The sequence below is a fragment of the Chiloscyllium plagiosum genome, unplaced genomic scaffold, assembly GCF_037043375.1.
Source record: "Chiloscyllium plagiosum isolate Xiang-an unplaced genomic scaffold, Cpla_swu_hap1 HiC_scaffold_26, whole genome shotgun sequence".
Taxonomy (NCBI): domain Eukaryota; kingdom Metazoa; phylum Chordata; class Chondrichthyes; order Orectolobiformes; family Hemiscylliidae; genus Chiloscyllium; species Chiloscyllium plagiosum.
Window position 1 is genome coordinate 21,232,940 of NW_028270164.1, and position 27,476 is coordinate 21,260,415.

Below are 27,476 nucleotides of genomic sequence, written 5' to 3' on the forward strand. Positions count from 1 at the left end.
GTGTTGCTTACTTCTCCTTAGGATATAGACATTGTAGCGCGCAGCTCTGATGCAGTTTTATAAATTTAAATTACTTTATTAAAATGTTCTGTGAAAGGATAGAAAAAGTATAATAGCTGAAGAGCATGGGAAGCTGTCAACAAATACGTTTCTGATAACTCTACAGCAAACTTCATCTGACAGTATTCTATTGCTACAAATATTTGTTGCACAACTTTTCATGAAAGACTAGAAACCCTTACTTCGTACAATTAGACAGACCAACTTGTAATATTTGATTTACAAAAAATCAGTTTATTGAATGCAGAAGTGCACAAATGAAACACTGCACAACAGTATGTATTTATTTTTAAAAGCACACCATTCACAGATACCAGAATGATATAAACGCAGAAACACTGCTGCACAACAGCAAATGGCTAAATCTGCGAGCTCATTACCGAAACTGCCTCGGTTTGAGTTTGCAGCAAATAATGAATCTCAGTCACTGAAGGCTGCACTGCACCCCAGTCCCCATTTGCCCCCAGATTCAGGAGGCATGCTTCCTGTACGAGCCAGTCCTCACTTGCTGCCTTTGCGCTGCTTGCAGCTTCTTCTCCTCTTTGCTCAGCTTTCTGGGAAGAGCGCCATCCAGCGGCTGCTTCTCGTCCTCCCCGGATACCAACGGGGAGCAGACGGTCTCTACTAGTCCAATGACCACCCCAAAGAAAGCCAGCACCGAGCCCACCACGTAAAGTTTCACCATTTTCCTGTTGGGCTTTTGGCTCAGCATTTCTCTAGCGAAAGGTATCAACTCGTTCATGGTTTCCATAGTGGTTCCTGCCTAAAAAATTAAAACAAAAATGCATGAGCAACAATTGCAATTCATTTACTGTAATTATCCTAACAATTGACTGTGCGTGTCGCTATTTTAAAGAATCAGGCAATTACATTACAATGCTTTTGTATCATTTGCAAAATAATATTGCATCGGGGATGAGTAAGTAAAACCATACTTAACAATATGTAAATTGTATCTGTCTCTCAACCTATTTGAAATAAAGATATTCTTACCTGGATTATTTTCCTTATATCAGTTGATTGAAAGATGCAGTATTCCACGGGCTGGTCAACTTTGATTGAGCTCATGGACTCCACTCCGCAATGTGACAGAATATGGTGTGGGAGACGAAGCAACCACCCCGTGCCTTTTTATCCTTTTGACGCTCAGCAACGCCACGTTCAGCACGTCCCCCTCGCACGTACTGTGCCAGAGCACCAGCCAGTCTGCAGTCTGGTCACGTCCCTTCCACGCCAGCCACAAGCAGAATTGTCCAGCCCCCTTTTCACACAGAATCCCTAAATCCTGTGTACGAGCAGTAATCTTTCATTGAGCCAGAAGTGACCCTGAAGCGGACAGCTGAAACCACTGTCGGTTTTACACAAAGCAGATGGCTATCTGCACAATCTCAGTTTCAGTTGGTAACACCTCTCCTAAACTTATATCACGGAGTGCTCGCAGATTTATAATCCAATTTAGCCCAATTTGCTGTGGATTTCTGAATAACTCTTGTTCTGGGTCGGAAACATGTGTGGCTTGACTAAAACAAAATTCTGCAGGCGCTGGTACTCAGAAATAAATACAGAAAATGCTGGTGATATTCAGCTGAGGAGGCTGCTGGAGAGAATCAGACCAGTGTGGGAAAATAAAAATATAAAATGTTTGAATAAGTGAAAGAGGGGAGGGCAGTGGAAGAGCAAAAGGAGGTGGGGAGGGCAGGAGAGATGAAATGACAAAGGTTTTGTGGTTCTGAGGCAGGGCCATTCAACCCAAAACCTTTAACTCTGATTTCTCTCCACAGAAGCTGCCAGATATGCTGAGCTTTTCCAGCAATTTCTGTTTTTGTTAAAGATTTTGTGGTAAATTAAAGAAACAAAAAAGTATGTCTAAATAATGTTGTAATATTTGGATTGCAGCGAAATGAAGGATCCAAAAAAGAAAATCAAACCAACAAGAAATGAGAACTGAAATGAAGGCAGAGGTCACGATCGCAAATTGTTCAATTCAATGCCCATACAGCTGTAGAATACAGAATTGAAAGATCAGATGTTGTTCCTTGAGTTAGTGTTGTGTTTTATTGGAACATTGACTTTCTTTCATACTGGCAAGTGAGGAGGACACTACCAATATGTTGCCCGATATGGAACGGCTATTAAGAAAGGTTGGCTAGGCTGGAACATTTTTTAACTGGAGCATAGGAGATTAAGAGGTGACTTTATAGAGGTTTATAAAGTCATGATTTGGAGGTGCCGGTGTTGGAATGGGGTGTACAAAGTTAAAAAATTACACAACACCAGGTTATAGTCCAACAGGTTTAAGTGGAAGCACACTAGCTTTCGGAGCACCGCTCCTTCTCCACAATCACCTGATGAAGGAGCGGCGCTCAGAGAGCTACTGTGCTTCCAATTAAACCTGTTGGACTATAACCTAATGTTGTGTGATTTTTAACCTTATAAAATCATGAGGGGTATAGATAGGGTTAATGATAGATGTCTTTGCTTTAGGATGGAAGATTTCAAGGGCGGGGGCACATTTTTAGGGTAAGAGGAAAGAGACTAAAAAAGACAGAAGGCGCAATCATTTTACATAGATTCATGTTTGGAATGAATTTCCTAAGGAAGTCGTAGATCTAGGCACAATAACAATGTTTAAAAGACACTTGGATAAGGACATGAATAGAAAGGTTTGGTGGGATATGGGCCAGGAGCCGGCAGGTGGGACTAGTTTAGTTTGGGATTACGTTCGGCATGGACTGGTTGGATGGAAGGATCTGTTTCCATGCTGTCTCTATGACAGATGTTCAGGGCCATATTTATGGACTGTAAAGAAGTGTTCCCCAAAGCAGTCACGCTGTCTGTTCAGAAGCAGGGTGAAACTCTGAGGCCAAAACTCTCCTTTCTCTCCACAGAGGCTGCCAGGTTTGCTGAGTTTCTCCAGCAATTTCTGTTTTGTTTTCGATCTTCAACATCTGTAGTTCTTTGTTTTATTACCCAGTCTGTGCCTGCTCTCTCCAATGTAAAGGCAGTGGGGGATAATTAAAAACAGATTTGCTGGTCAGCTTCACATTGCTGTTTGCTATGTGGACATTGGGTGCTCCATTACAGCAGTTAGTTCACTTCAAGGAAGTGTTTGAACGTTCAGGTGGTCACGAAAAGAGCTGTTCAAATGCAAACAGAATTTCACTAAAGTTTATTTTTGAAAACAGGTAATGAATTCTTCTGATCACAGTGAGAATGTAGGATGAGGCTGAAAATAAAGCAAACTGAGTGACTGTTCATTCACAACTCATCAGCTTCTGAAACACTCCATGTCAAAATGTGGCAAGACCTGATCAATATCCAGGCTGGGAGAAAGTGAGGACTGCAGATGCTGGAGATCAGAGTCAACAAGTGCAGCACTGGAAAAGCACAGCAGGTCAGGCAGCTTCCGAGGAGCAGGAGAGTCAATTTTTCAGGCATAGGAACTTCATCACATTCTTGATGAAGGGCTTATTGCCGAAACGTAGACTCTCCCACTCCTCGGATGCTGCTGGACCTGCTGTGCTTTTCCAGTGCCACACTTTTCACCAATATCCAGGCTTGGCCTGAAAAGTAGTAAGAAACATTGCATCTCACAAGTGCTAGGCAATGACAAGAGAAAATTTAACCCTCTCCCCTTGACATTCAGTGGTACTACCAATACCCCATTGTCAACATCTGACGGGTTGCGTTTGACCAGAAATTGAACTGGATTAGCCATATAAATAATATGGTTTCCAAAGTAGGTCAGAAGCGAAGAAACTTGTAGCAATTAATTCATTTTCCCTTTCCCCAAAGCCTGGCCATCAAGTGCAAGGCAAATGTCAAAAATATGTTGGCATATTCTCCACTTGCCTGGATGACAGTAACTCTAACAACAGTCAATAAGCTTGACACTATCTAGACAAAGCAGCCCACTTGATTAGCATGACATTTATAACCTTCAATGACCCCGTCCAAGCTCATCTGAGATAGTCTGGAAGAATCCCTTGAAATTCTAATCAAGATTACACTTCCATTAGGGTCATGGCCATCTCCTCCTCCTGCTCAGCCTTTTCCCCTATTTTCTTGAGCCCTCTGCAAAAAAAAATTGATAAATATGGAAGTAGTGAGTGAAAGTGAGTGAGTGTGGAAGGGTGAGTGAGTGAGTAGGGAGGGTGAGTAGATAAATGGGTGAGGGTGAGTGTGAGTGACTTGGTGAGTGTGGGTGAGGGTAAGACTGAATGAATAGGTGAGGATGATTAAGGGTGTATGAGTGACAGGGTAGGGATGAGTGATTAAATGGGTGGTACTGTGTGAAACTGTGGGTGACCCATGCAGATTATCTGTCACCCAACTGGTTACTGTAAAGGTCTGGTGATATGTTCAGGCCCAAAGTTATGTTTAGTTACAAAGTTACTCATTTTTCTGGTTGCTCCTGGAATCCCTTGGTTGGAGGGTAATAGACAGATGTCTTTTTACTGGGTTCAATAGATATTTCTTTCTCAGATAGAGAAAATGTTTCTACCTTGGAGAGAATCCAAAGTGAAGGGCATTAAGTGTGATACAGTCACTAATAATTGTAATAAGGAAATCAGGAGAAACATCTTTGTGCAGTGTGGGTATGAAGGTGGAACTCTATACCACAGAGAATGATTAAAGCAGTAACTATGGATGCATTTAAGGGGAAACTAGGTTACATGAGGGGAAGGGGACTAGGATACATTGATATGATAAGCTGAACTAAGTCAGAAGGAGATTCACGTGCAGCCTAAAACAGGTATAGACCCTTCTATTGTAATTCTATGAAGTAGAACTTAATGTATTCCCGTTGAATGACTTCACTTCTAAATTCTGTGGTACTTCATCAAAGTGACCATTTTTCATGATATAGTAAATAGCAGCAAGCTGTTGTGGATTAGTTGCTGTACATTCAAATTCTGCCCTCACCTTCACCTATATGCTTGTACTTTTCAGCTAAGGTCTCTAAATATAGGCCAGGAACAGAAGCCCTGCTCAACCCTCACATCCCTTTCCCCTGGCATTAGATGCATTGAGATCAATTTATAACTGCAATGTCACCTTTGCTCAGATCAAGTAACGCTCAGAAATCAAAGTCTCTGAATTGGGATCATACTGATTGCATTGGCTTACCATCATGCAGCGTTTAGTCAATTAGCTGGAAATCCCATTCGGCTAAGTTATCTTACTTTGTAGTTAACAATATATTTTGGCAATCTATAACTTGTACTAATTTGACTTAAAATTTAGACAATTGCAAAATTGGCTTGTAACCAATCAAGTTACAATTTTATTGACATGTGTAATTGTGTGTCCTGGAACAACATGCACTAAGCTCAGTAAATAATAAATTACTGATCTTTTTTTACAAATGGTGAAACTATTATTTTTTTGTAAATAAGATTAACATTCTGCTGTACATTTGGAATCAATATCGATCATTCTTGTTCATCTACAGGCTGCCTACGTGAAAATGAACTCATTGAACCAAGAAGGGGGAGGAGAAGGAAGGAGACAGAAATGGCTACAACATCAACATATGTGCAGAGTATCAAATATGGACAGAGAGCAGTGACAGAAAGAGAGGTAATTTCCTAGCAAAACTTTCTGAACTAATTCACAGATCGAACGTTAGCTTCAAACAGATTAAGAACACAAGCCCCTTCCCTCCAATGCATATACTCAATCCATTTTAATCTTTAATTTTCAGAATAATCAGAATGCAGTAGTAGATTTATTGGCCACCAGTTCTAAGCACCAAATATACTCAAGTGTTTGAATTTTACATCACAGCAAGTGTCAAGGAGGGGTTTGGAGAGGTCAAATGCCCCTGAGGATAGAGTAGAAAGAGAATGATTGGAGGATAGAACCATAAGACCAGAAGATATAGGAGCAGAAACAGACCATTCAGCCCATCAGGTCGGTCCCATCATTCAGTGAGATTATGGCTGATCTGATAATCCCGAAATGTACCTTCCTGCCCTATCCCCATCACCCTTGATTCCTTACTAATTAAAAATCAGCCTATCTCAGCCTTCAATACACTTGATGGCCCAGTCTTGACAAACCTTTTGTGGTAAAGAATTCTACAGATTCACTACAATCTGAGAGAAGCAAATCCTCCTCACCTCTGTCTTAAACGGTGAGCCCTATCTTAGATTATGCTCTCTGGTCCAAGACTCTCCCACAAAGCAAAACAACCTCTCCACATCTCAGCTGTCAAGCCCCCTAAGAATGTTTCAATGAAGTCTCCTCTCATTTTTCTAAGCGCAGGCCCAGCCTACTCAGTTTCTTCTCATCACACTTTGAATCAACCTGGTCAATCGCCTCTGGACTGCCACCAACATGTACTTTTATATCTTTTTCATATCTTTCCTTAGATAGTAAGGATACTAGGGATAAGGTTTTGTCGAGACTGTGGACAGGCAACAAAATTAGGGGAATCACCCAGGATATGGGGAAAGAAAGAGAATTTGTGAGTTGATTGGGGATTTAAGGTGGAATGTGAAAACAGTGGGAACTGAGTAAGGAAGGAAAGTGAAAATGGGATTAGACAGGGAGAGGAAGAATTAAAGGGTTAGAAGGAAATGGTGGAATAGAGATTGAGTAAAATAAGGAATCAGAGAGGGAGATGGTATGGAGAGAAGTAGAACTGGTGGTGATCAAATGTTGAGACCAGTCTTTTCTGCAGATCCTGAAACAATAATGGCAAGTAGGAGAAATGTCATGAAATGGGCAGCCATTAGAAAGGTGAGTGAAATCTGAGGATTTTCCTCCAGCTAAACCTGGACAGATTCATTCCACTGATGAATAAATAGGGACCAAAGGAGATGGACCATACCAAAGGAAAGAACAAAAGAGAAAGAGAGAAGTGAGACCATTGAACAGAATTAAAGGATGTAATAATCATAAGTGGCTATTGAGGTACAGTCTAGAACACCATTTAAAAGCATGGGAATACATATTTTAAAAAGAGGAATATAAAAGGCTTGAGGAAGAGAGTCAACACTAGCACCCTGTAGCTGAATGGTCTCCAGCTGTGCTATAATTTCAGTGATTCCGTGTGAACATTATTTTATTGAATCCAAGCCCAGGAAGTCTTTTATAAATGTTCATGCTAACTTCAGAGCAAGGTGTCCTGGGCAACAAGCTCACTGCAGTGTTCAGTGCTGGATGCTTTAATGTATGAAGTGCAAGTACAGATTGTTTAGATCCAGTTGTCACCTTCACATGGGGGTGACAGTCCAAATCAGTCTGCAATAGAGGGAAAGGGACACAGCCCTCTTTAAAAGTGGGAGTATTATCACAACTGTTGCATTGAGTAATTTTTGGCTGTACTTGAGGTGATCCTTTGTGAGCCCATAGGAGTGTTAAACATTACCAGTAAGATATTCCTAATGAATACCACTAAGATTTTGCCTGAAACGTCGATTTTCGTGCTCTTCAGATGCTGCCTGACCTGCTGTGTTTTTCCAGCACCACTATAATCTAGACTTATAGCTATTACCACCCAGTTACATGTTAACTATCAGTGAGTTAAAGTATTAAATGTTGATTATGAGGAATTATGTTGTTACTTGTTCACTTTTAGTTTCTGGTGTGATTTCGTTTGGTTGCTAATAGTTTTTGATGGAATCTTCTTCTATCTCTGATTTTTCTTTGACAAATCTCTCCCAATCTTTGGTTTAGCTTCTCCTCTTCCCTGCTTTTAGTTTCCTTTCTTGTCAGTCTTCCAGTTCTCTGAATTTCCTGCACTAATGCTTACATGAAATCATTTGTAAAGACTCTCACTGCAAATGAACCCAACCTTTAAAAGGTCAACGCAACAACATTTCCAGATGTCACACGATAAGAAGTCACATGATTGAATACTATGTTGTCAGCATGCTAGATGATTGGCCATCATGTGACAGTGTGGTCAGATGACACATAGTCAAACCTTTAGAAATGCCTTCAGCTAGACAAGGTGCACAAATAGCAATCAGATCTAAATATAGGGATCTGGAGCTTGTACAGATTCAGGCAAAATGACATTTACAAAACTGGCCTGACTTTCATAGTCAATGATAAAGAAATGGTGCTTATAGCTTATTTTAGCTACAGCTAGCCACAAATGTTTCAGAAGCTTCTGCGCGTGTACTCAAAAATTATATTTTCAGGGCCAGAGAGGTTATTTTTGTAGTAATTAAGACATATTACAGCATTAAAACTTCACTTCACCTGAATGCAGCAGCCCTTTTTTTCTGATATGTTTGCTGGTTAAGTAAAATAGAATCACACCTTTATGTGGATTTCAATACTTGACTCTATTGCCAAGATACTATCAGATGGCAGCTTATGGAGGAAAAGGCAAGTTATACAGGAATTTCTAGATTTCTGTATTTAACTCTGTGTGGACTCAGGAAGTTGTTGTTTTATTTACTCTTCAATAACGATGAGGGCTATTATCTCAGCCTTAGTCCTAATAAAAATCCAGGCAAGTTATGCAGCAAACATATTGAATTAAACAGCATCTGAATAACTTTAATTTTTTGCTTAGAGATTATCAAAAGAATATCCTGAAATAATTAGTGATACATGCTTTGTGAATCACATTTGTTATAATTGTATAAAAGATGTGGTAGAAACATACTTCTAACACAAAGTGGATGTATCCAAGTAAATGAATTGTAACAGATAGTACAAATGTTATAAAATCAGATGAATTTTGCTGTTGCCAAACATTTTTGTTGTTGTGTTTGATTCTCTGAAATTCAACACGTGCTTGGAAATGAAACTTAGCACCTAACCTCGATCTCATTGTTTACAGCAGTGAATGCCATTCATCATGGCTAGGTCAAGAATGTAAATAAACCCATTCACCTCAGTTCTTGAACAGAATCCAACTTGTGAATTTCACTTGTTTTCCTCAATTTCTTGCCATCCAGAATTACAACAGATGATATGGGTAGCACAGTAGTTAGCACAGCTGCCTCATGATGACAGGGACTGGGTGGGATGCTCTTCAGAGGGTTTGGCGCAGACTCAATGGGCTAAATTGCCTCTTCCAAACTGTAGGGATTCTAGATCTTGTGCTTCAGGAGGATCTGCTATTTGATGGCTGCTAAGGAACAAACCATACTTTTGGCTAGAAAATTCAACTCCATAATGTTCCTGCCATTGGAGCTATAGAAGTCAGAACAAATGAAAAGACCAGGCTCACTTGTGTATTCTGTGGTGTACACTATGCTAATGAGGCCATTAATGTGGTCACAATTTATATCTATCAGAAACATGAGGAGAGGGCAGATTGGGACATCATCCATAGTTGAAGTGGCACACATTCTGAAAACCTGGGCCTCCTGGTTTCCCTCTCCTCATGATTTTCAGCTTATGCTATAACATGGTAGTAGATTAGACGCTAGGCTGCAGAGGGGAAAACCATGTGTACAGGAGGAAGCCATATGTACCAAGGTTATTCCAGGAGCATGTTTCCTACCTCTACATCAGACAGAGCTATATCTGAGTTGCATGTGATTCAGCAGGAGGTGGTCACTGATCTGTGATGCATCTACATCCAAAGTACGGCAGAGACCAACAAGTTTACTATGGACTTCAATTTCCACTTTTTTCCTAAATTTGGAGCAGATAAGATCGCCAATATTTCATACTTAACTGCCAGTTATTATATAGGGAGGCGGCAGAAGTCCAATACACCAAGAGAGAGGACATAATTGTCTTTATTTTAACTACAGAGTTGTAGGAGGAGGGCACATAGTTTTGCCATGGTGGTGGGATTTCCAGTAGTTCAAGAAACCGTCAACTGCAAGCATGTGACTTTGTGGATGTGATACGTTCATGGAGAGAGGTACCAGAACTGCAAGAATTACCATTCCATCAAACGGTAGTCAGTACATCTGTGCATGGGACATCATGCTAGTGAAGATCTGCTATCTTGGCTGCAGTCATAACATGTAGGAGAAAGTGAGGACTGAAGATGCTGGAGATCAGAGCTGAAAAAAGTGTTGCTGGAAAAGTGCAGCAGGTCAGGCAGCATCCAAGGAGCAGGAGAATTGACGTTTCGGGCATGAGCCCTTCTTCAGGAATGAGGAAAGTGTGCCAAGCAAGCTAAGATAAAAGGTAGGGAGGAGGGACTTGGGGGAGGGGCATTGGAAATGCGATAGGTGGAAGGAGATTAAGGTGAGGGTGACCAACCCAATCACCCCATGGCTCAACACTTCAACTCCCCCTCCCACTCCACCAAGGACATGCAGGTCCTTGGACTCCTCCATCGCCAGACCATAGCAACACGACGGCTGGAGGAAGAGCGCCTCATCTTCCGCCTAGGAACCCTCCAACCACAAGGGTTGAACTCAGATTTCTCCAGTTTCCTCATTTCCTCTCCCCCCACCTTGTCTCAGTCCCAACCCTCGAACTCAGCACCATCTTCCTAAGCTGCAATCTTCTTCCTGACCCCGCCGCCCGACCCCCACTCCGGCCTATCACCCTCACCTTAACCTCCTTCCACCTATCGCATTTCCAACGCCCCTCCCCCAAGTTCCTCCTCCCTACCTTTTATCTTAGCCTGCTTGGCACACTTTCCTCATTCCTGAAGAAGGGCTCATGCCTGAAACATCAATTCTCCTGCTCCTTGGATGATGCCTGACCTGCTGCGCTTTTCCAGCAACACATTTTCAGCGAAATCATAACATCTTCATTCTGACGCAGTTAGTCACAGCTGTTGTACCACCATGACAAACCAAACATATAAAGCTGATCTATTTGTCCTTGTGCATTCCCTTAGTCCCTGCCTTGATCAAGTTAGAAAACAGAAAGATTTGTATTTATATATTATCTTTTATGACCTCACTACATCCCAAAACACTTTATAACCAATGAAGTACTTTTTGAAGCCATTTGTTATTGAATTGTAGGATCAGCATTGCTAATTTACGCAATGCACAATCTCTCAAACAGCAATGAGATAAATTACCAAGCAATTCATTCTCTTAGATAGTAATTGAGGAATAAATATTGGCTGGAACATCAGAGAGAATATCCTTCTATTCTGTGAATTGTACAATGGGATCTTTCACATCAAGCTGCAAGGGAAAATTCAAGCTTGATTTAATCTCCCATCCATCAGACAACAATTCTGACAGTGCAGGACTCCCTCAGTGCATACTAAGTTGTCAGATTTATTTTCTTTGTCCTGAACATTCAGCTAAGTTTTGGAAACAATAAAATGTAATGAATTTCAGTAAGCAAAAGCCTAACTTTTCATGAAGTATCAAAGCCACTACTTGCCTTGTTTCATTGATGAAAAATATTTTGATTCTTGTTCACTTTGGGCTACATTGGGCTCAATATTACAGGGAAATTAGTGAATTGAAAGCAGCTGCCCATGCTAATTATCCTCATACATTGTGTGTAACACTGGGATCATGATACTTAGAACCTACATATAAACAGAGCAATAAAAGGAAATAGTTTTTTAAAACAGTACTGGATTTTGTAGAAAATTAGAGTTTTGATCAACCAAGGAATAACATCCTCAGATTGATTTTAATTTCATATTCTTTTACAACCAAAATCTAATTCAATTTAATATCGTTGCTTAAATTTTCCTGACCCATTTAAACTGGGATGAAGCATTTCAGGAAAGACGTAATGAAATAGGTTAAAGTTCACACTTTTTATAAAATGGAATTTGATCCCCATCTCCACTATTTCATTTCCAGTGGTGAATTTCCATTCTCTATGATGGTGTAAATAAACCCAGTCACCCTCTGTATTCAGAATTGAGAACTTGGCAACTTGCCTAAGGCTTACATTTTGTGATTTGATACAATAACCCTAACTTACTGAAACAAAATCAGTTTCTTACTAAATTTGACAGAAAACTATGTGTTTGGGGTGGCGGGGGTGTGGAAGGGGAAACTTTGACCTAACAATGTGATTGAATCTGGAAGCAATGAAGTTGCATAATTGAAGACTATTGGGAAGCCATCTGCAACCCAACAACTTCCAGACTGAATTACAGCATATTCAGATGTATGTAAGAAAGTCCCCTTGGGAGAGGCATGTTGCCAATTTAAATACATTAAAATTGCAATTAACTGCTCGTTTAACTGTGATTTATGAATGTACCTGGAATGTAAGGGTTTTCCAGTATTTCCTGGACCTTTGTCAGTGAAAGCAAGACAAGGAGACAGCAGGAATTGAGGGGGTAAGCAAATGGCACAAAATCCTCAATGTACTTTGACCTCAGCGACCTGTTTGGAGTGAAAGGCTTTTGCTCACAGGATGCTTTCAACAGCATGCTATCTGTGCTATGAAAGTCATTTCTGCTGCCTAGAGTTACATTTGTCTGACTGACATTTTCCATCTGTCAAACCTCTGGTCAGTTCAGGTGGCCCTGATGCAGCTTTACCTTGAACCTCAGATGAGGGGATGAATGAGCAGCAGCAAGAGAAGTAGCAGCAAGTTCCTCTTCATTGACTCACTGCTCCACAGCACAGAGGGGATGAGTGCAGACCCACAGTTTGTAGGAGGCATTGCCCCAAACACAGGGATTACAGCCGGAGGATCTGCTTCCTGGAGCTGTCTAATCAGCAGTGTCCCAGGAAGCTCAGGGGATTGCTGCCATTGAGGTCTCCTCATTGAGGAAGAGTTCCCCCTATGGAGCAGCAGGAGAGAGTTGTAGAATTTTTCTGACCCATGCTACTCAATTGTGCGACTGATAGGTGACACCTACCTTAATTGCCAGGGCCAAGTATTATGTACATTTTGTAACTAATGAGGACAATCCGAATGAGTGGGTGCTCTGTTTTGCAGTCTTAATTGGTATCCCAGGGGTCAAGAGAATCATCTGCTGTATACACATGATAATCAAAGTGGTCCCAGATCATGCTGGAGCCTTCCTCCGTCACCAGGGCATCTACTTCTTCTATGTGCAGCTCATGTGTAACTACAAAAAGGTCATTGTGCATTTTGTACAAGATTCCCAAGGAGTGGTTATGTTGCTTTCATCCTCCATCAATCAAGCCCACCTGAGCCCTTCATATCTCAAAGCAGAGCTAGCATCCAGCTCCTTAAAAACAAGTGCAACTCACTGAAGACCTCTGTTAGCTCCAGTTAGGAATCCAGATAACAATGCCTAGGAGTTGCAACCAACATTATCTGACCTCAAGAGCCATCATCAAGCAAGCAGTTAGAATACAGAAGCAATAGCTTAGGTGTCAGGTCTGGGGCAGCTTTTCAAATGGTATTGTCTGTGATAGTACAGTGTGTTACAACAGCAAAGACTGGAGATTCAGGAGGAAGAACATATTACCTCTTAGAGAATAATTTACATCAGGAGCATGAAAAGGAACCAGATATGGTGAGACCACTAACAGTAGTGAACTAATCAGCCCCAGGATGTCTGAAAAGGCTTAATCTACCATAGTTCAGTTAACTGAAGTAGTAGATTTTTCTTGCAGTCAAATTCTGAACCCAGGTGGCCCACTCAACTCCCAACACAAACAGTCCTGCAATTAACAAAGCCCTGTCACAAATATCAACTATTCATCATCAAATCTTATTTGATCAATCATCAAAACAATAAAAGTATTTGCCTACAGGCAAAATGGACAAAATGATGGCTATATTGTAGAAACAAATAATACCTACCAAAATTCTTTACCAACAACTGTATAAAGATAGCAGAACCCAGAGCAACATATGATACACTGAATGAGGAGTGAAGAAGTGAGAAATAGAAGCCTTTTTGAGCAGAATCCTCACTTTACTGTCCTCATTCTCCATTTTTCTCTCTCATTTCCAAGCAAACCACCCACTAGCCAAGAACTGTGAACATTATGTTGAATTTCAATGAGGTACTGAAGGCAAGGCCTTATTTTCCTTGGTCTTCTTCAAGATGGCAATGTCACAGTGTAACTGAGTTTAGGTGTAGCTCATCACTGGTCAGGGACAGCATGCAATGCCTGATTGCCGTGTCTAATGCTCCAAGTGGGAAGCCACTCTTTCCATGGACGTAGAAATCATTCTCAAAGCCCATGACATCAATTTGCTGATATTAGAGAGGACTCCTCCAACCTTACTTGAACTACACAGTGTGACCCCTCACATATTTTCTGCTGCTTCTCCTGAATTACCCCATTCATTGATATTCCCCCTGAGGCTCAGCACCTGCATTCCAGTTGGCAGGAGTGTCCTGCATCTTCCAATGAGGACTCTTCCCACTGACCCTGTCTCCACCATCTCTCTTGTTTAGGTGTGGTATGTGAGATGCCAAGTGAGAACACAACTATTTGTCTTGACAACTTCACTGAGGTTTGTGTATTTAAGCTGTTGGACAATCTGAGTTAATCCTGTGACAGAGTTCTCAGAGCGAATGACCTCACCTGAGGAGACTTTACCTGCTCCAGCACGCTGGGGCGGCACGGTAACTCAGTGGTTAGCACTATTGCCTCAGAGCAACAGGACCCCGGGTTCAATTCCCACCTCAGGCAGTTGTCTGTGTGGAATTTGCACATTTTCCTGGTGTACGTGGGTTTCCTCCGGGTGCTCTGGTTTCCTCCCATAATCCAAAAGAAGTGCAGGCCAGGTGAATTGGCCATGCTAAATTGCCCATTGTATTAGGTGCATTAGTGAGGGGTAAATGTAGGGAACTGGGTCTGGGTGGGTTACTCTTTAGAGGATCGGTGTGGACTTGTTGGGCCAAAGGGCCTGTTTCTATACTATAGAGAATCTAATCTTAATGGATACAAGGGAGGTAAAATAAATGGTTTAAAACTGTCAGTACAATATTGCACACATTATCATATTTGACTGGCTGCTAACATCCCGTCAACATGAGTAAGTGTGGTATGCCAGGTCACCCAATGGATAGGAGACCCCCATCTCTCTAGTGCCAGTGGTCAGGTATACCCAGCAACTGCTCCTCAGCAGTTGTTAGTTTGGAGAGTTAATTTTGTTTCTCTGTCCCTCTCTGGTGCTCTATGCTCTCTTCCCCAACAGAAGAAGAGGCCAATGCATCTTAGTAATGGCTGGCTTGGAGTGGGTCAATGGACAACATTTATTGAAGGATACATATGCCATTATATTAAGGTGAGAGCAAGTATCAGTGGTGCCTGTCAGATGGAAATGTGAGAAGCTGCTTGGACAGATATGGAAGGGTTCACCTGCAAGATAAGTTGATGTAAGGAGTGATATGCAGGCATAAGCATGGGAAGGCAGGGTTGTCAGAGTTAGACACAGAGTTTGTCAGAGTTGAATATGCCGTGATGCTCCTCTTTCTTGCCCTATTTGGTCATAAAACCATTTGCATCACTTCACTTGACAAATGTGGTGCCACAGTCCTGCCCCTAACCCTCTCTACAATCTCCAGCTCCATATTCCAGGGAAAAGAATCTTCCTGTGGACTCTTACAGATAAGAACTGTAGGGAGGAAGCACTGAAGACAACTTCTAACATTAGGAATTTCTAGTTACAGTTTCTTCTTCTGTTCAAACACACAGAGAATCCTTCAACTTTCATCCTAGCGGGTCCTAGTGAATACTTTACTGAAATACCCTCAACGGTTGTCATCACACTTGCTTACATTAATGGATCACGAATCCTGAAGATCAGTTGTGAATCTAATGTCTAGGTTAAAATACCACTGATAAGTACACTGCTGAAACATCTAGATTCCCATGTGCACCTGGCTCCCCCATTTCTGGTGCATTGACAAGTAAAATCTAGTCCATATTTCCAAAGTGACATATTTTAAATATTAACATTATGATGAAAGGATCAATATTAATACACCAGAGTTCTTGAAAATTTATTGTGCTTTGTATAATATTGCTTTGTATGTCTCAAAATAGATTAAATGCAAACAGAAAGTGCCACAAGGGGACTAAAAAAAAGTGAGGACTGCAGATGTTGGAGATCAGAGTCAAGAGTGTGGTGCTGGAAAAGCACAGCAGGTCAGGCAGCATCTGAAGAGCAGGAGAATCAACATTTCAGGCATAAGGGGACTAAGCCATGATTCATAAAGGAATAGGATAATGTTATATGGTAATACAGATTATTTGTAAAATTCAAAGTCTAAATATAATTCTAATTTATATGGTGTGAAATCTTTTAAGCAAGCTTATGCACTCGAACATATGGAACTAAGCAATTCAAGGGTTTGAGAATATCAAATCCATTAAAAATTTTCTAAAATATCTACGACAAAATCTGCTGTAAGTAATTACTTGAAATCATTGTTAACACTGAGCTGGTTTGGTTTATTTATTGTAGAAGGAAAAGACTGCCTGGAAAGGCAAGATTGGGAGTTGGTCCACAAATATCCCCATCCTCAACAGTGGGGGAACCCAGCACATTAGTGCAAAAGATAAAGATGAAACATTCACAGCAATCTTTAATCAGAAATGTCGAGTGGATGATCTACTGTGACCTCTGCAGCACACTTGCCTGTCTTTATCCAATTCAATTCACTCCACTTGATATCAAGAAATGTTAGATTCACTGGACAAAGCAAAGGTTATGACAAAATTCTTGCAATGGTACTAAAGCCTTGAGCTCTAAACTTGCACCCCTTGCCAAGCTTTTCCAGTACAGCTACAATATTGGCATCTACCTGACGATATGGAAAGTTGGCCAGATATACAAAAAGCAGGACAAATTCAATCTAATCAATTGCCTCCCAATTAGTTTACTCTTGATCATCACTAAAATGTAGGAAGGTGTTATCAACAGTGCTATGAAACAGCAATTGCTCAGCAATAATCTGTACTCCGATGCGCAGTGAATGCCAGAGCCGTTCACCTCCTGATCGCACTACCACCTAGGTCCAAACATTGTCAAAAGGCCTTAATTCCAGAGGTGCCCTTGACATCAAGGCTGTTAGGAGATAGATTGACAAAGTTGAGGCTCTTTGTTTTAGAGAATGAAGAAAGGAAATTTGAAAGAGGTATTCAACATCATGAGTCGGGACATAGCATTTAGGATGAAACTGTTCCTGTTGGCGGAAGGGTTAAGAACCAGAGGACAGCAAACTAAAGTGAATGATACAAGATCCAGAAGTGATATGAGGTAAAACCTTACTGCATAATGAATGGTTAGGGTCCTGAATGGCCTGCCTGAGAAGTTTGATTGATTTATTTATTTCTGAGGTGTAGGCTCTACTGGCAAAGCCAGCATTTAATGCCCATTCATACTTTCTTTTGAGACGGTGATGATGAGCTATCTTTTTGAACTATTGTAGTCCAACTGGAGTAGGTGCAACAATGGAGTTCTCAAAGAGATGGTTCTATCATTTTGATCCAACAACAGTGAAGGAACAGCATTAGATTTCCAAGTCAGGATGCTGTGTGACTTGGAAATGAACTTGCAGATGATGGTATTCCAATAATCTTTGGATCTTGTCCTACAAAATGGGAGATTGTTTATTTGGGAGGTGCAACCAAAGGATGTTTGGTAGTTCCTGCATTTGTTCTTATTGATGGTATGCATTGCTGCCAATATGCTGCTCACTGCTGCACCGGTTGCGGAGGGAGTGAATGTTTGAGGTGGTGAAAGTGTGTCATTCAAGTGGCTTGTTTGCCTTGGTTATGTTTAACTTCTTGAGTGTTGTGGAACCATGTATATACAGGCAAGTGGAAAGTATTCCACTACATGCTTCAAATCTACGTTTTAGACTGTATACAGGTTTTCGGGACCTCATTGTGAGGTTGTACAGGATATTGGTAAGGCCTCTTCTGGACTATATTGTGGGCAGTTCTGGTCACCCTATTATAGGAAGGATATTATTAAACTGGAGAGGGTTCAGAAAAGACATACCAGGATGTTGCTGGGAATGGAGGGTTTGAGACATAAAAATAGGCTAGAAAGACTGGGACCTTTTTCATTGGAATGTAAGAGGTTGAGAGGTGACTTTACAGAGATTTATAAAATCATGAGAAATTGTTCACTGAAAGAACAAGTTCAGCCAGGCAGAAAAAAGAGGTGGTGGATGGGGAGTGTTCAGGCCTCTGGTTAGGGAAGAAGCAGGGAGATAGCAGACCATCCTGCTGGGGAATAGAGGTATAGAACGTTAGGACATCCATGGTGCACAGGAGGCAGTTAGGGCCAGGGAACTGGAAATATGTCAATATAGTGGAGGGCATCAGAAGAATTGTGAATGTAGGTGGGCAAGGTCTGGACAAGCAGAGAGAGGATGCTGTCAAGATAGAACATAAAACATTACAGCACAGTACAGGCCCTTCGGCCCTCGATGTTGCGCCAACCTGTCATACCAATCCGAAGCCCATCTAACCTACACTATTCCAAGTACATCCATATGCTTGTCCAATGGCGACTTAAATGTACTTAAAGTTGGCTAATCTACTACTGTTGCAGGCAAAGCATTCCATACCCTTACTACTCTCTGAGTAAAGAAACTACCTCTGACATCTGTCCTATATCTATCACCCCTCAATTTAAAGCTATGCCCCCTAGTGCTCGCTGTCACCATACTTGGAAAAAGGCTCTCCCTGTCCACCCTATCTAACCCTCTGATTATCTTATATGTCTCTATTAAGTCACCTCTCAACCTTCTTCTCTCTAACGAAAGCAGCCTCAAGTCCATCAGCCTTTCCTCATAAGACCTTCCCTCCATACCAGGCAACATCCTAGTAAATCTCCTCTGCACCCTTTCCAAAGCTTCCACATCCTTCTTATAATGCGGTGACCAGAACTGTATGCAATACTCCAAGTGCGGCCGCACCAGAGTTTTGTACAGCTGTAGCATAATCTCCTGGTTCCGGAACTCGATCCCTCTATTACTTAAAGCTTAAACACTGTATGCCTTCTTAACGACCCTGTCAACCTGGGTGGCAGCTTTCAGGGATCTGTGTACCTGAACACCGAAATCTCTCTGCTCATCTACACTACCAAGAATCTTACCATTAGCCCAGTACTTTGCATTCTGGTTACTCCGACCAAAGTGAATCACCTCACACTTGTCCGCATTAAACTCCATTGGCCACCTCTCAGCCCAGCTCTGCAGCTTATCTATGTCTCTCTGTAACCTACAACATCCTTCGTCACTATCCACAACTCCACCGACCTTAGTGTCGTCTGCAAATTTACTAACCCACCCTTCTACGCCCTCATCCAGGTCATTTATAAAAATGACGAACAGCAGTGGATCCAACACTGACCCTTGCAGTACACCACCGGTAACTGGACTCCAGGATGAACATTTCCCATCAACTACCATCCTCTGTCTTCTTTCAGCAAGCCAATTACTGTTCCAAACTGCTATATCTCCCACAATCCCATTCCTCCGCATTTTGTACAATAGACTACTGTGGGGAACCTTATCGAACGCTTTGCTGAAATCCGTATACAGCACATCAACTGGTTTACTCTCATCCACCTGTTTGGTCACCTTCTCAAAGAACTCAATAAGGTTTGTGAGGCACAACCTACCCTTCACAAAACCGTGCTGACTATCCCTAATCAAATTATTCTTTTCTAGATGATTATAAGTCCTATCTCTTATAACCTTTTCCAACACTTTACCAACAACTGAAGTAAGGCTCACTGATCTATAATTACCAGGATTGTCTCTACTCCCCTTCTTGAACAGGGGAAGCACATTTGCTATCCTCCAGTCTTCTGGCACTATTCCTGTAGACAATGACGATTTAAAAATCAATGCCAAAGGATCGGCAATCTCCTCCCTGGCTTCCCAGAGGATCCTAGGATAAATCCCATCCGGCCCAGGAGACTTATCTATTTTCACACTCTGCAGGATTTCTAATACCTCTTCCTTGTGAACCTCAATCACACCTAGTCTAGTAGCCTGTATCTCAGTAATCTCCTTGACAACATTGTCGTTTTCTAGAGTGAATACTGTCAAAAAATATTCATTTACTACTTCCCCTATCTCCTCTGACTCCACACACAACTTCCCACTACTATCCTTGATTGGCCCTAATCTTACTCTTGTCATTCTTTTATTCCTTAAATACCTATAGATAGGAGGAAATGAGCTCGGGGAGGGGGGAGGGGGGGTCGGGGGTGTGCAGGAACAGACTGATACAATGAGACTATGGGGGCAGTCTGGTTTGTGGATTTTGGGAAAGAAGTAGAAGCCGGCTGTCTGAGGTAGGGAGACTATAAGGTTGGAGGCAGTGGGTGGAAGATCTCCAGTGATAATGAGATTGGTGACAGTCCTGGCAACAACGGCTTGATGTTTGGATGTGGGGTCATGATCCAGAGGACTGTGGGAAGAAGTGTCCAAGAGTTGAGCCTCCACAAGGTAAAGATCAGTGCGCCAGACTACAACAGCACTGACTTTGTTGGCAGGTTTGGTAACAAAGTTAGGGTTAGACCTGAGTACGAACAACAACAAATGCTGCTGATTACAGTGGGTCAGATAGCATCCATGGAGAGAGAGAGAACAAACTAATGTTTGGAGTCTAGATATGGTCTTGCTGCCTTTGGAGATAGGCTACTTCTGAGGAGTCATGAATGTTACTGAACATTACACAATCATTAGCGAACATACCCACTTCTGAATTTATGCTGGAGGAAAGGTCAATGATGAAGCAGCTGAAGATGGCTACACCTATGATACTACACTGAGGAACTCTGCAGAGGTGTTCTGGAGCTTTATTGACTGATCTCCAACAACCATTTTCCTTTGCGCCTCGAATGACTGCCATCAGTGGAGAACTTTCTCTATGATTCCCACTGACGCCAGTTTTAGTCTAGCTGCTTAACCTCACACTCAATCAGCTGCTACCTTGGTGTTAAGGTCTGTCATTTTCACCTGAACTGGGAATTCAGCAATTGTCTGGAATCGAGTGCCCCGACAGGTTCAATCATAGTTTTCAAAAGAGAATTGAATAATTATCCTAAAAGGAAATATTTCTGAGTTGTACTGAAAAGCAAGGGTGTGGCACTAGCTAAGTAACCCTTGCAGAGAACTGACTTAGACTGAAGCAGAAAAGCTTCAGGCTCTCTTGTTACTAATAATTCTATGTTCACAGCAGCACAGAAATATTTAGAACACTTGCTAACACATGTCCACCCTTTATTCTAGAAACTCCGCCAGTTCCGAAAAAACACTGAGGAATATTTTCATCTTTCTTGCCTGGATGTCAATTATGGCCTTGATGTGCAGAATGCAGAGTTACATATTTTGTGCTGAAGCTGTTAGACTTAACTTACATTCATTTTAATTGCTGGGAGGTCAGGTGAGCTGAGCGCTAGCTTTCTAACCCCAAATATTGTTTAATTCCAGGTGAGAAAAGTTACAAACCAGTAGTTCCAATCTATATAAAATAATTTTCTAATTGCCACAAAATTGTAACTTTTGCTGAGGCTCTAATTCACCTTTTCACAACTCTGTGGAGAACAAATCTTCCAGTTTGTAATTTCTGATTGAAGGCTTGTTAACTTTGTATCAAGTAGATACTGACATTGAGAAGTATACTTTGTGTTACATAACCTTTCACCTACTTATTCTACCCCATGAGTAAATGTTTACTAATTGCCGAGTTTGTATTTCATGTAACTTGTTCCTAAAAATGCACTACATCTAAGTAAATTATTACTCTTATAAATCTACAATAAATGTGACTTGAAGCTGGTTTAGAGTTGTAAGTCCGAGTGTATATTACAGTTATCCAAATGTTTACTGCTCCATGGTTTGACTTCCTTGTAGAATAAACTTTCCCATGCAGCTGCCATGCAGCTCCATTACTCTCCCTCTCACTTTCACAAAGTTTTCTATACCTTGGTCCTACTCTCAGGTCTTTCCACCTCACCGTCCCACTCTCATAGAGGAGTTGTGACAATTTTTAAGCCTCAAAATGCAGTCACAGTCAGAAAACATTTGGGAAGCATTACGATCGAAAGATGTTTCTCTATCATGTCAAATAATAGACAAGTGTCTGTCTTTACTACTTTCAGTTTCAATGCATTTTAATCCTTGTGGAGTAACTGAAACACTTAATCTTTGCAAACCTCGTCACCCTGAAATATTCTCAACAGTATTTACAGTTTGGGAAAGTAGAATACAAGGGATCCTCGATTTAAGAATTCTCAACTTACAAACACTTATATTTACAAATTAGATCCCATGTTACTATCAGTTTTAAGGATGTGAATGTGAACATTCACTCGTATTTATAAATGGATATTTTACACTGTATTGTGTTCTGACTAGCGTACCAATCAATCTGCCAATGTATTCAAAGGCAGAACCCATTCCTAATTTGGGGACCTCCTGTACTGCAAATGCTGGCTTTTTAAAAAAAGTGCTCTCGGATGTGGGTGCCACTGGCTGGGCCCACATTTATTATCTATCCCTAATTTTCTTGGAAAAGGGAGTGGTGAGCAACCTTCCTGAACTGCTGCAGTCAATTGGGAATGGGAGGAGGTACAACAGTTCCAGGTTTGTGACCCACTGACAGTGAAGGGACAGTGATACAGTTCCAAGTTGAGACAGTGTGAGCCTCCATGCACCTGCTGCACTTTTCCTTCTTGGTGGCATGAGTTGCAGGTTTAGGATGTGCTATTGAAGGAGCCGTGGTGAGTTGCTGCAGTGCATTTTGTGAATATTTCTTGGTGATAGAGGGCGTGAAAGTTGAAGCTGATCGATAGGACAGAGAGCCAATAGAACCTATGATCTTCGTCAATCTTGGCCAGAGCATTCATTCAATTGGTGGTCAGATAATGGTTGAATCTTAATGTTGGCAGAGTGCTTAGCTATTTTTAGTTGGGATAAGAGTTAGGCTAGTATTATTTAACCCAGTACTCATGGGGCTAAAACGAAGCAAAAACAGCTCGGCTCATACTACCAATCTCTAACTTTCCAACCCTTGTACAGTGTGTGTGATTGATGTTAACTGGACCAGGCCTAGTTGTGATACACAGTGCGGTCAGCTGCAGGAATTTTCTGGATGGACATCTTGATTATTACTGGGATGGCTATAGAGAACAACAAAATTTCCGGACCAGTTTGTTATGGATCCATTTCTTGAACTGATGGAGTTTTTGTGGTGATAGTGCTGTCAGGAGCAGAACACCAGAATATAGAACCATATATAGAACCATAGAATCCCTACAGTGTGAAAGCAGGCCCATCGAGTCCACATTGACTTTCCAAAGAGCAGCTCACCCTGATCCTACCACTTGTCTATAACCTGCATTTCCTGTGGCTAATCCACCTAACCTGCACATCATTGTACTCTGGGAGGAAACTGGAGCACTCAAAGGAAACCCACACAGATATGGGGAGAATGTGCAAACTCCACACAGTCGCTCAAGGATGGAATTGAACCCGGGTCCCTGGTTTTGTGAGACAGTAGTGCTAACCACTGAGCCACCGTGCTGCCCTCAGTATTGCTGCCCTAAATATTGATCTAGCAATGATGATGCAATATCAGTATACAATAAGAAAGTGACTTGGAGTGGATCACAGAGATAATTATATTTCCCTAAGAATGATACTGGGATGCTGCTAGTGTGAACAAGGGTTCAAGTTCCACCATAGTAGATGGAGGAACTTCAAATCATTTAATAACTCTGGAATGTAAGTTTAATCTTACTGATGGTACCATGAAGCTACGTTGGGATTGTTGAAAAATTCCATCTGGTTTAATAATGTTCTTTAGAGAAAGAAATCTGGTATCCTTCCCTGATCTGGCCCTTCATGTGAATACAGACTCATAGCAATGAGAGTTACTCCTAACTGCTCTTGTAAGCCACACAGTTTAAGGGCAATTAGGGATGGACAACAAAAACTGGCTTTGTTAATGATGCTGATATTCCATATGAAAATGAACGTAAAGATGGTGGGGGAGTATTCTCTCTGAAGGTGGTCTTTTGCAAATGGACCAATTTTGAAGTGGTTGATTTCGCACCCATGTGAGATTGTACACATTCTGAGTCAATTCCTCTAACGGAGCTGCAAAGTCGCCACTTTGCATTAATTAAACTGCATTAAAATGATCTTGTAAAATAATTCTGGACAGTACTCTCAATTCGATGGCTTTTGCGGCTGAGAATTTGTCTGTATCTGAGAAAAACAAGTGAAGGGGCCTCTTCCCTCAGTGCCACATCACAACAATCACACAGTTTCAGGATAAGGGTCACTCATAACCAGATCAAGTACAAGACCCTGACCCACTAGCAATCAGTTTAGTAAGCTTTATCTGTTTTGAACGTTCAACCAAAAATAGATCTGAACTTTGTCCTCCAACAGATGAGTGTCAAGATAAACAGTCAACAATTTTTTCTGAAATTATAGGAAATGCTGGTGATGGCCAGGATGATGAAATCAGTGCTGAGGAACTACAGTTTTAATTATGTTTGTCATCAGCCTCAGTGACATGCTTTAAACCATTAGCTCCACATTTGCCTAGACTCAAACTTACAACATGTATTCCTGCAGACTAAGGCTTTTACTGGAACACAAACCAGCAAATTGCCCTAAATTTGTGTCTACTCCTGCCATTTGAACAAGATACCTCCTATTCTGATCAAGTACAAGTTAAAGTTCAGCCCACATTTCATCCCAGATAGTATGCCACTCTTCTCAGTTAATGGTTTTAAAAACAGAAACACAATTTTGTTTTAACAATAGCTAGTTTAGGTAATGCCATTCTCCTATTCTGTGTATTGTGTTGCTATAGTCCCAGGTGACCATAGAATTGCTGTCCCATTATAGAGAGCTGACTGTTGATGATTTAATCTGAGGGCACCATGGCTCAGGCAAGGAGCAAAATTGAGGAGGTGGGACCCTTTATGGTAACCTCAGCTGGTACAGGAATTGAACTCATGCTGTTAACATCACAAACCAGTTGTCCAGTCAACTGAGCTAAATGACCACCATTTATAGTCCGTATATCTAAGGAGAATGGATAAATGAGATATTGTATTGGGACTGACCTCAGCTCTGTTACAAACATTATAGAACTATACAACTTATTTTTTATGTGAAAGTGAGTACTGCAGATGCTGCAGATTAGAACCAAGAGTGTGGTGCTGAAAAAGTACAGCCAGTCAGGCAGCATCTGAGGAGCAGGAAAATCAATATTTCGGTCCTGATGAAGGGCTTTTGCTCGAAACGTCAACTTATTTCTATGGTTCTATTTCTTTTCTATAGTTCAATTAAGCTGCAGGACCATGTGCAGAAATATGGGATTCAAGAGGGCATCTGGGTGTCTTTGGATTGACATAGACAAGATGGCCCCCTTTCATGCTGTATCATTTCTATGGTTCTATGGCACTATGGTTCTTTGGTTCTATAACAGTTTTGTTTAAATGTAACTTTGAATCAATGACGAAGGATGTCAGAAGCTGGGAAACTGTAGTTTAGTTTGCCTAACATCTATCATGAGGGAGGGAGTAGAATCCATTATTATGGTTATAGTGAATACTTGGAAAATCACAAATCAGGAAATCAGGCAGAACTGAGGCTTTGAGAAAGGAAAACTAACTTTAACTAATTTATTTCTTCATGGACTAACATACAAAATGGATAGAAGGAAACAAGTAGATATGGCATATTTGGATGCCCAAAAGGTGCCAAATCAAAAGTTGCTGCACAAGGTAAGAGCACATGGTGTAGGGGCCAAGGTATTATCATGGATAGAGGACTGGTTAGCTAACAAGAAGTATGAATAAATGAATCATTTTCAGGTTGGTAAGCAGCAAATAATGGAGATCCCACAGATCAATGCCATTTCCCTAACTATGTACAATCTTTATCAATGATTTGGATGAGGTGGCAGAATGTTTGATTGCTTAATTTACCAATTCCAACTAAAAGGTACAAAAGCAAATTGTCAAGTGGAGTAGAGATTCTGCAAAAGGCTATACACAGGTTAAATGAGTGAGCAGCAATTTGACAGATGGAGTATAATTTGGCTAGATGCGAACTTGTTCACTTTGGCAGAAAGAATAACACAAGCGATATGCTATTTACATGCAGAAAAGTCACAGACCTCAGTGATACTGATGAATCTGTGGTTCATGGTACATGAGTTACAAAAGTTAGTATGCAGCAAATTATTAGGAAGGTGAATGGAATGTGTCCATTTATTACAAGGGGAATGGAGCATAAGAGCAGGGAAGTTTTACTGCTGAAGTATATAGTGTTGATGATACCATATCTGGTGTACTCTTTATAGTTTTGGTCACCTTATTTGGAAAAAAATAATTGCATTAGAAGCTGTTGCAAGAATGTTCACTTCATTCATGCCTGGAATGAAGGACTTACATTAGGATGAACACTTGGACATAATTTAAACTGCAGTTTAAAAGATCTTATTGAAACGTCAAATCCTGTGGGGTGTGGAAAGAGTAGATTCCAGGAGGATATTTCCGCTTATGCAAGAGACTAAAATTAGGGGGCATAATTTAAGAATAAAGAAGGAGGAGGTTATCTGTTCTAAGAGGGTCATTAGAGAGTGGGGTTTTCTTCTCCAAAGGCGGTGGAGGCTGAGTTAGGTGCATTTGGATAGACAAGGGAGTCAATGGGTGACAGACGGGAAAGTGGAGCTAAGATCACATTCAGATCTGCCATGACTTATTGAATGATAAGGCAGGCTTGAAGGGACAAATGTTTTACTGCTGCACCTATATTGTTTTGTCTTGTTTCATTGCTGAATTTCATACTTATTTTTAAGCAGGAAAATTGAGGGATCTCCATTTGTTGATGGTAAAGGATTTACGAAGTACATCACACATTTTACTGTGTCTGCAGCACCAGAACAGTTTTAGCTTTGTCATTCAGTTGCCATTCTAACTTATTGCTTTGAGTTTTAATGCCACTGGGTCTTCACCCTTCACCTAGTTTGCTCAGTTCCGAACTATTGTGATTCATAATAGCCAAACATAAGTATCACTGAATCAACTTGAAGCATTACTAATAGTTGCCAAACTCACTTCCAGTAAGTGATCATAAAACACTTTTCTTCTCCAACTTCCTGCCTGCTCCCACTCCACATTCCCCATTTCTGCTTTTTCTCATTATGCAGAACAACACTCCATGAACAAAAAGTAATATTTGTCTTCTGTACAACGTAAATTGCCTGAAAGTCTTACATACCTCTCACACTTTTGCAATATATTCTTTTTTCCAATATGGCCTTTCTTGAGATTTTAATTTCAAAGTTGGTATTTTGTTGAAATTGTAGACAGATGGTGTTCGCTAATAAGTTATTGTGTAATACTAGATTCTTAGAGTAATGCCAAGCACACAGTTTGTGAATCAGTTATAAATTTATTTAATTTTGAACAGTTTTCATGCTAGTTTTCCAACTTGGCATTTCTGTAGGGAATTGCAATATTATATTGAGTAAAGAAACTTGGTTGGATGTCGGGAATGACAACAACAAATTACATGTAGTGATTTGAACATAAATGCTCTTCACAGAAGC

General features: G+C 41.0%; 1 protein-coding gene and 1 long non-coding RNA gene across 3 annotated transcripts; one reads left to right on the forward strand and one right to left on the reverse strand.

Annotated features, from left to right (window-relative positions):
* Positions 1-271: 271 nt before the first annotated feature.
* g0s2 (G0/G1 switch 2) lies at positions 272-1,181 on the reverse strand. The gene is made up of 2 exons (XM_043716277.2): positions 1,054-1,181; positions 272-823 (listed from the first exon to the last, which is right to left on the reverse strand). Exons 1-2 carry the CDS (start codon positions 1,126-1,128, stop codon positions 530-532), a joined length of 369 nt encoding a protein of 122 aa, XP_043572212.1. The 5' UTR covers positions 1,129-1,181; the 3' UTR covers positions 272-529.
* A 217-nt stretch (positions 1,182-1,398) lies between these two features.
* LOC148145109 (uncharacterized) lies at positions 1,399-21,676 on the forward strand. 2 transcript variants are annotated; one of them, XR_015750987.1, is made up of 3 exons: positions 1,399-1,457; positions 5,516-5,643; positions 21,128-21,676. It is a non-coding gene; the product is annotated as an uncharacterized LOC148145109 (long non-coding RNA). The 2 variants fall into 2 exon arrangements; XR_015750986.1 differs by having other exon boundaries at positions 1,414-1,461.
* The last annotated feature ends 5,800 nt before the right edge of the window (positions 21,677-27,476 follow it).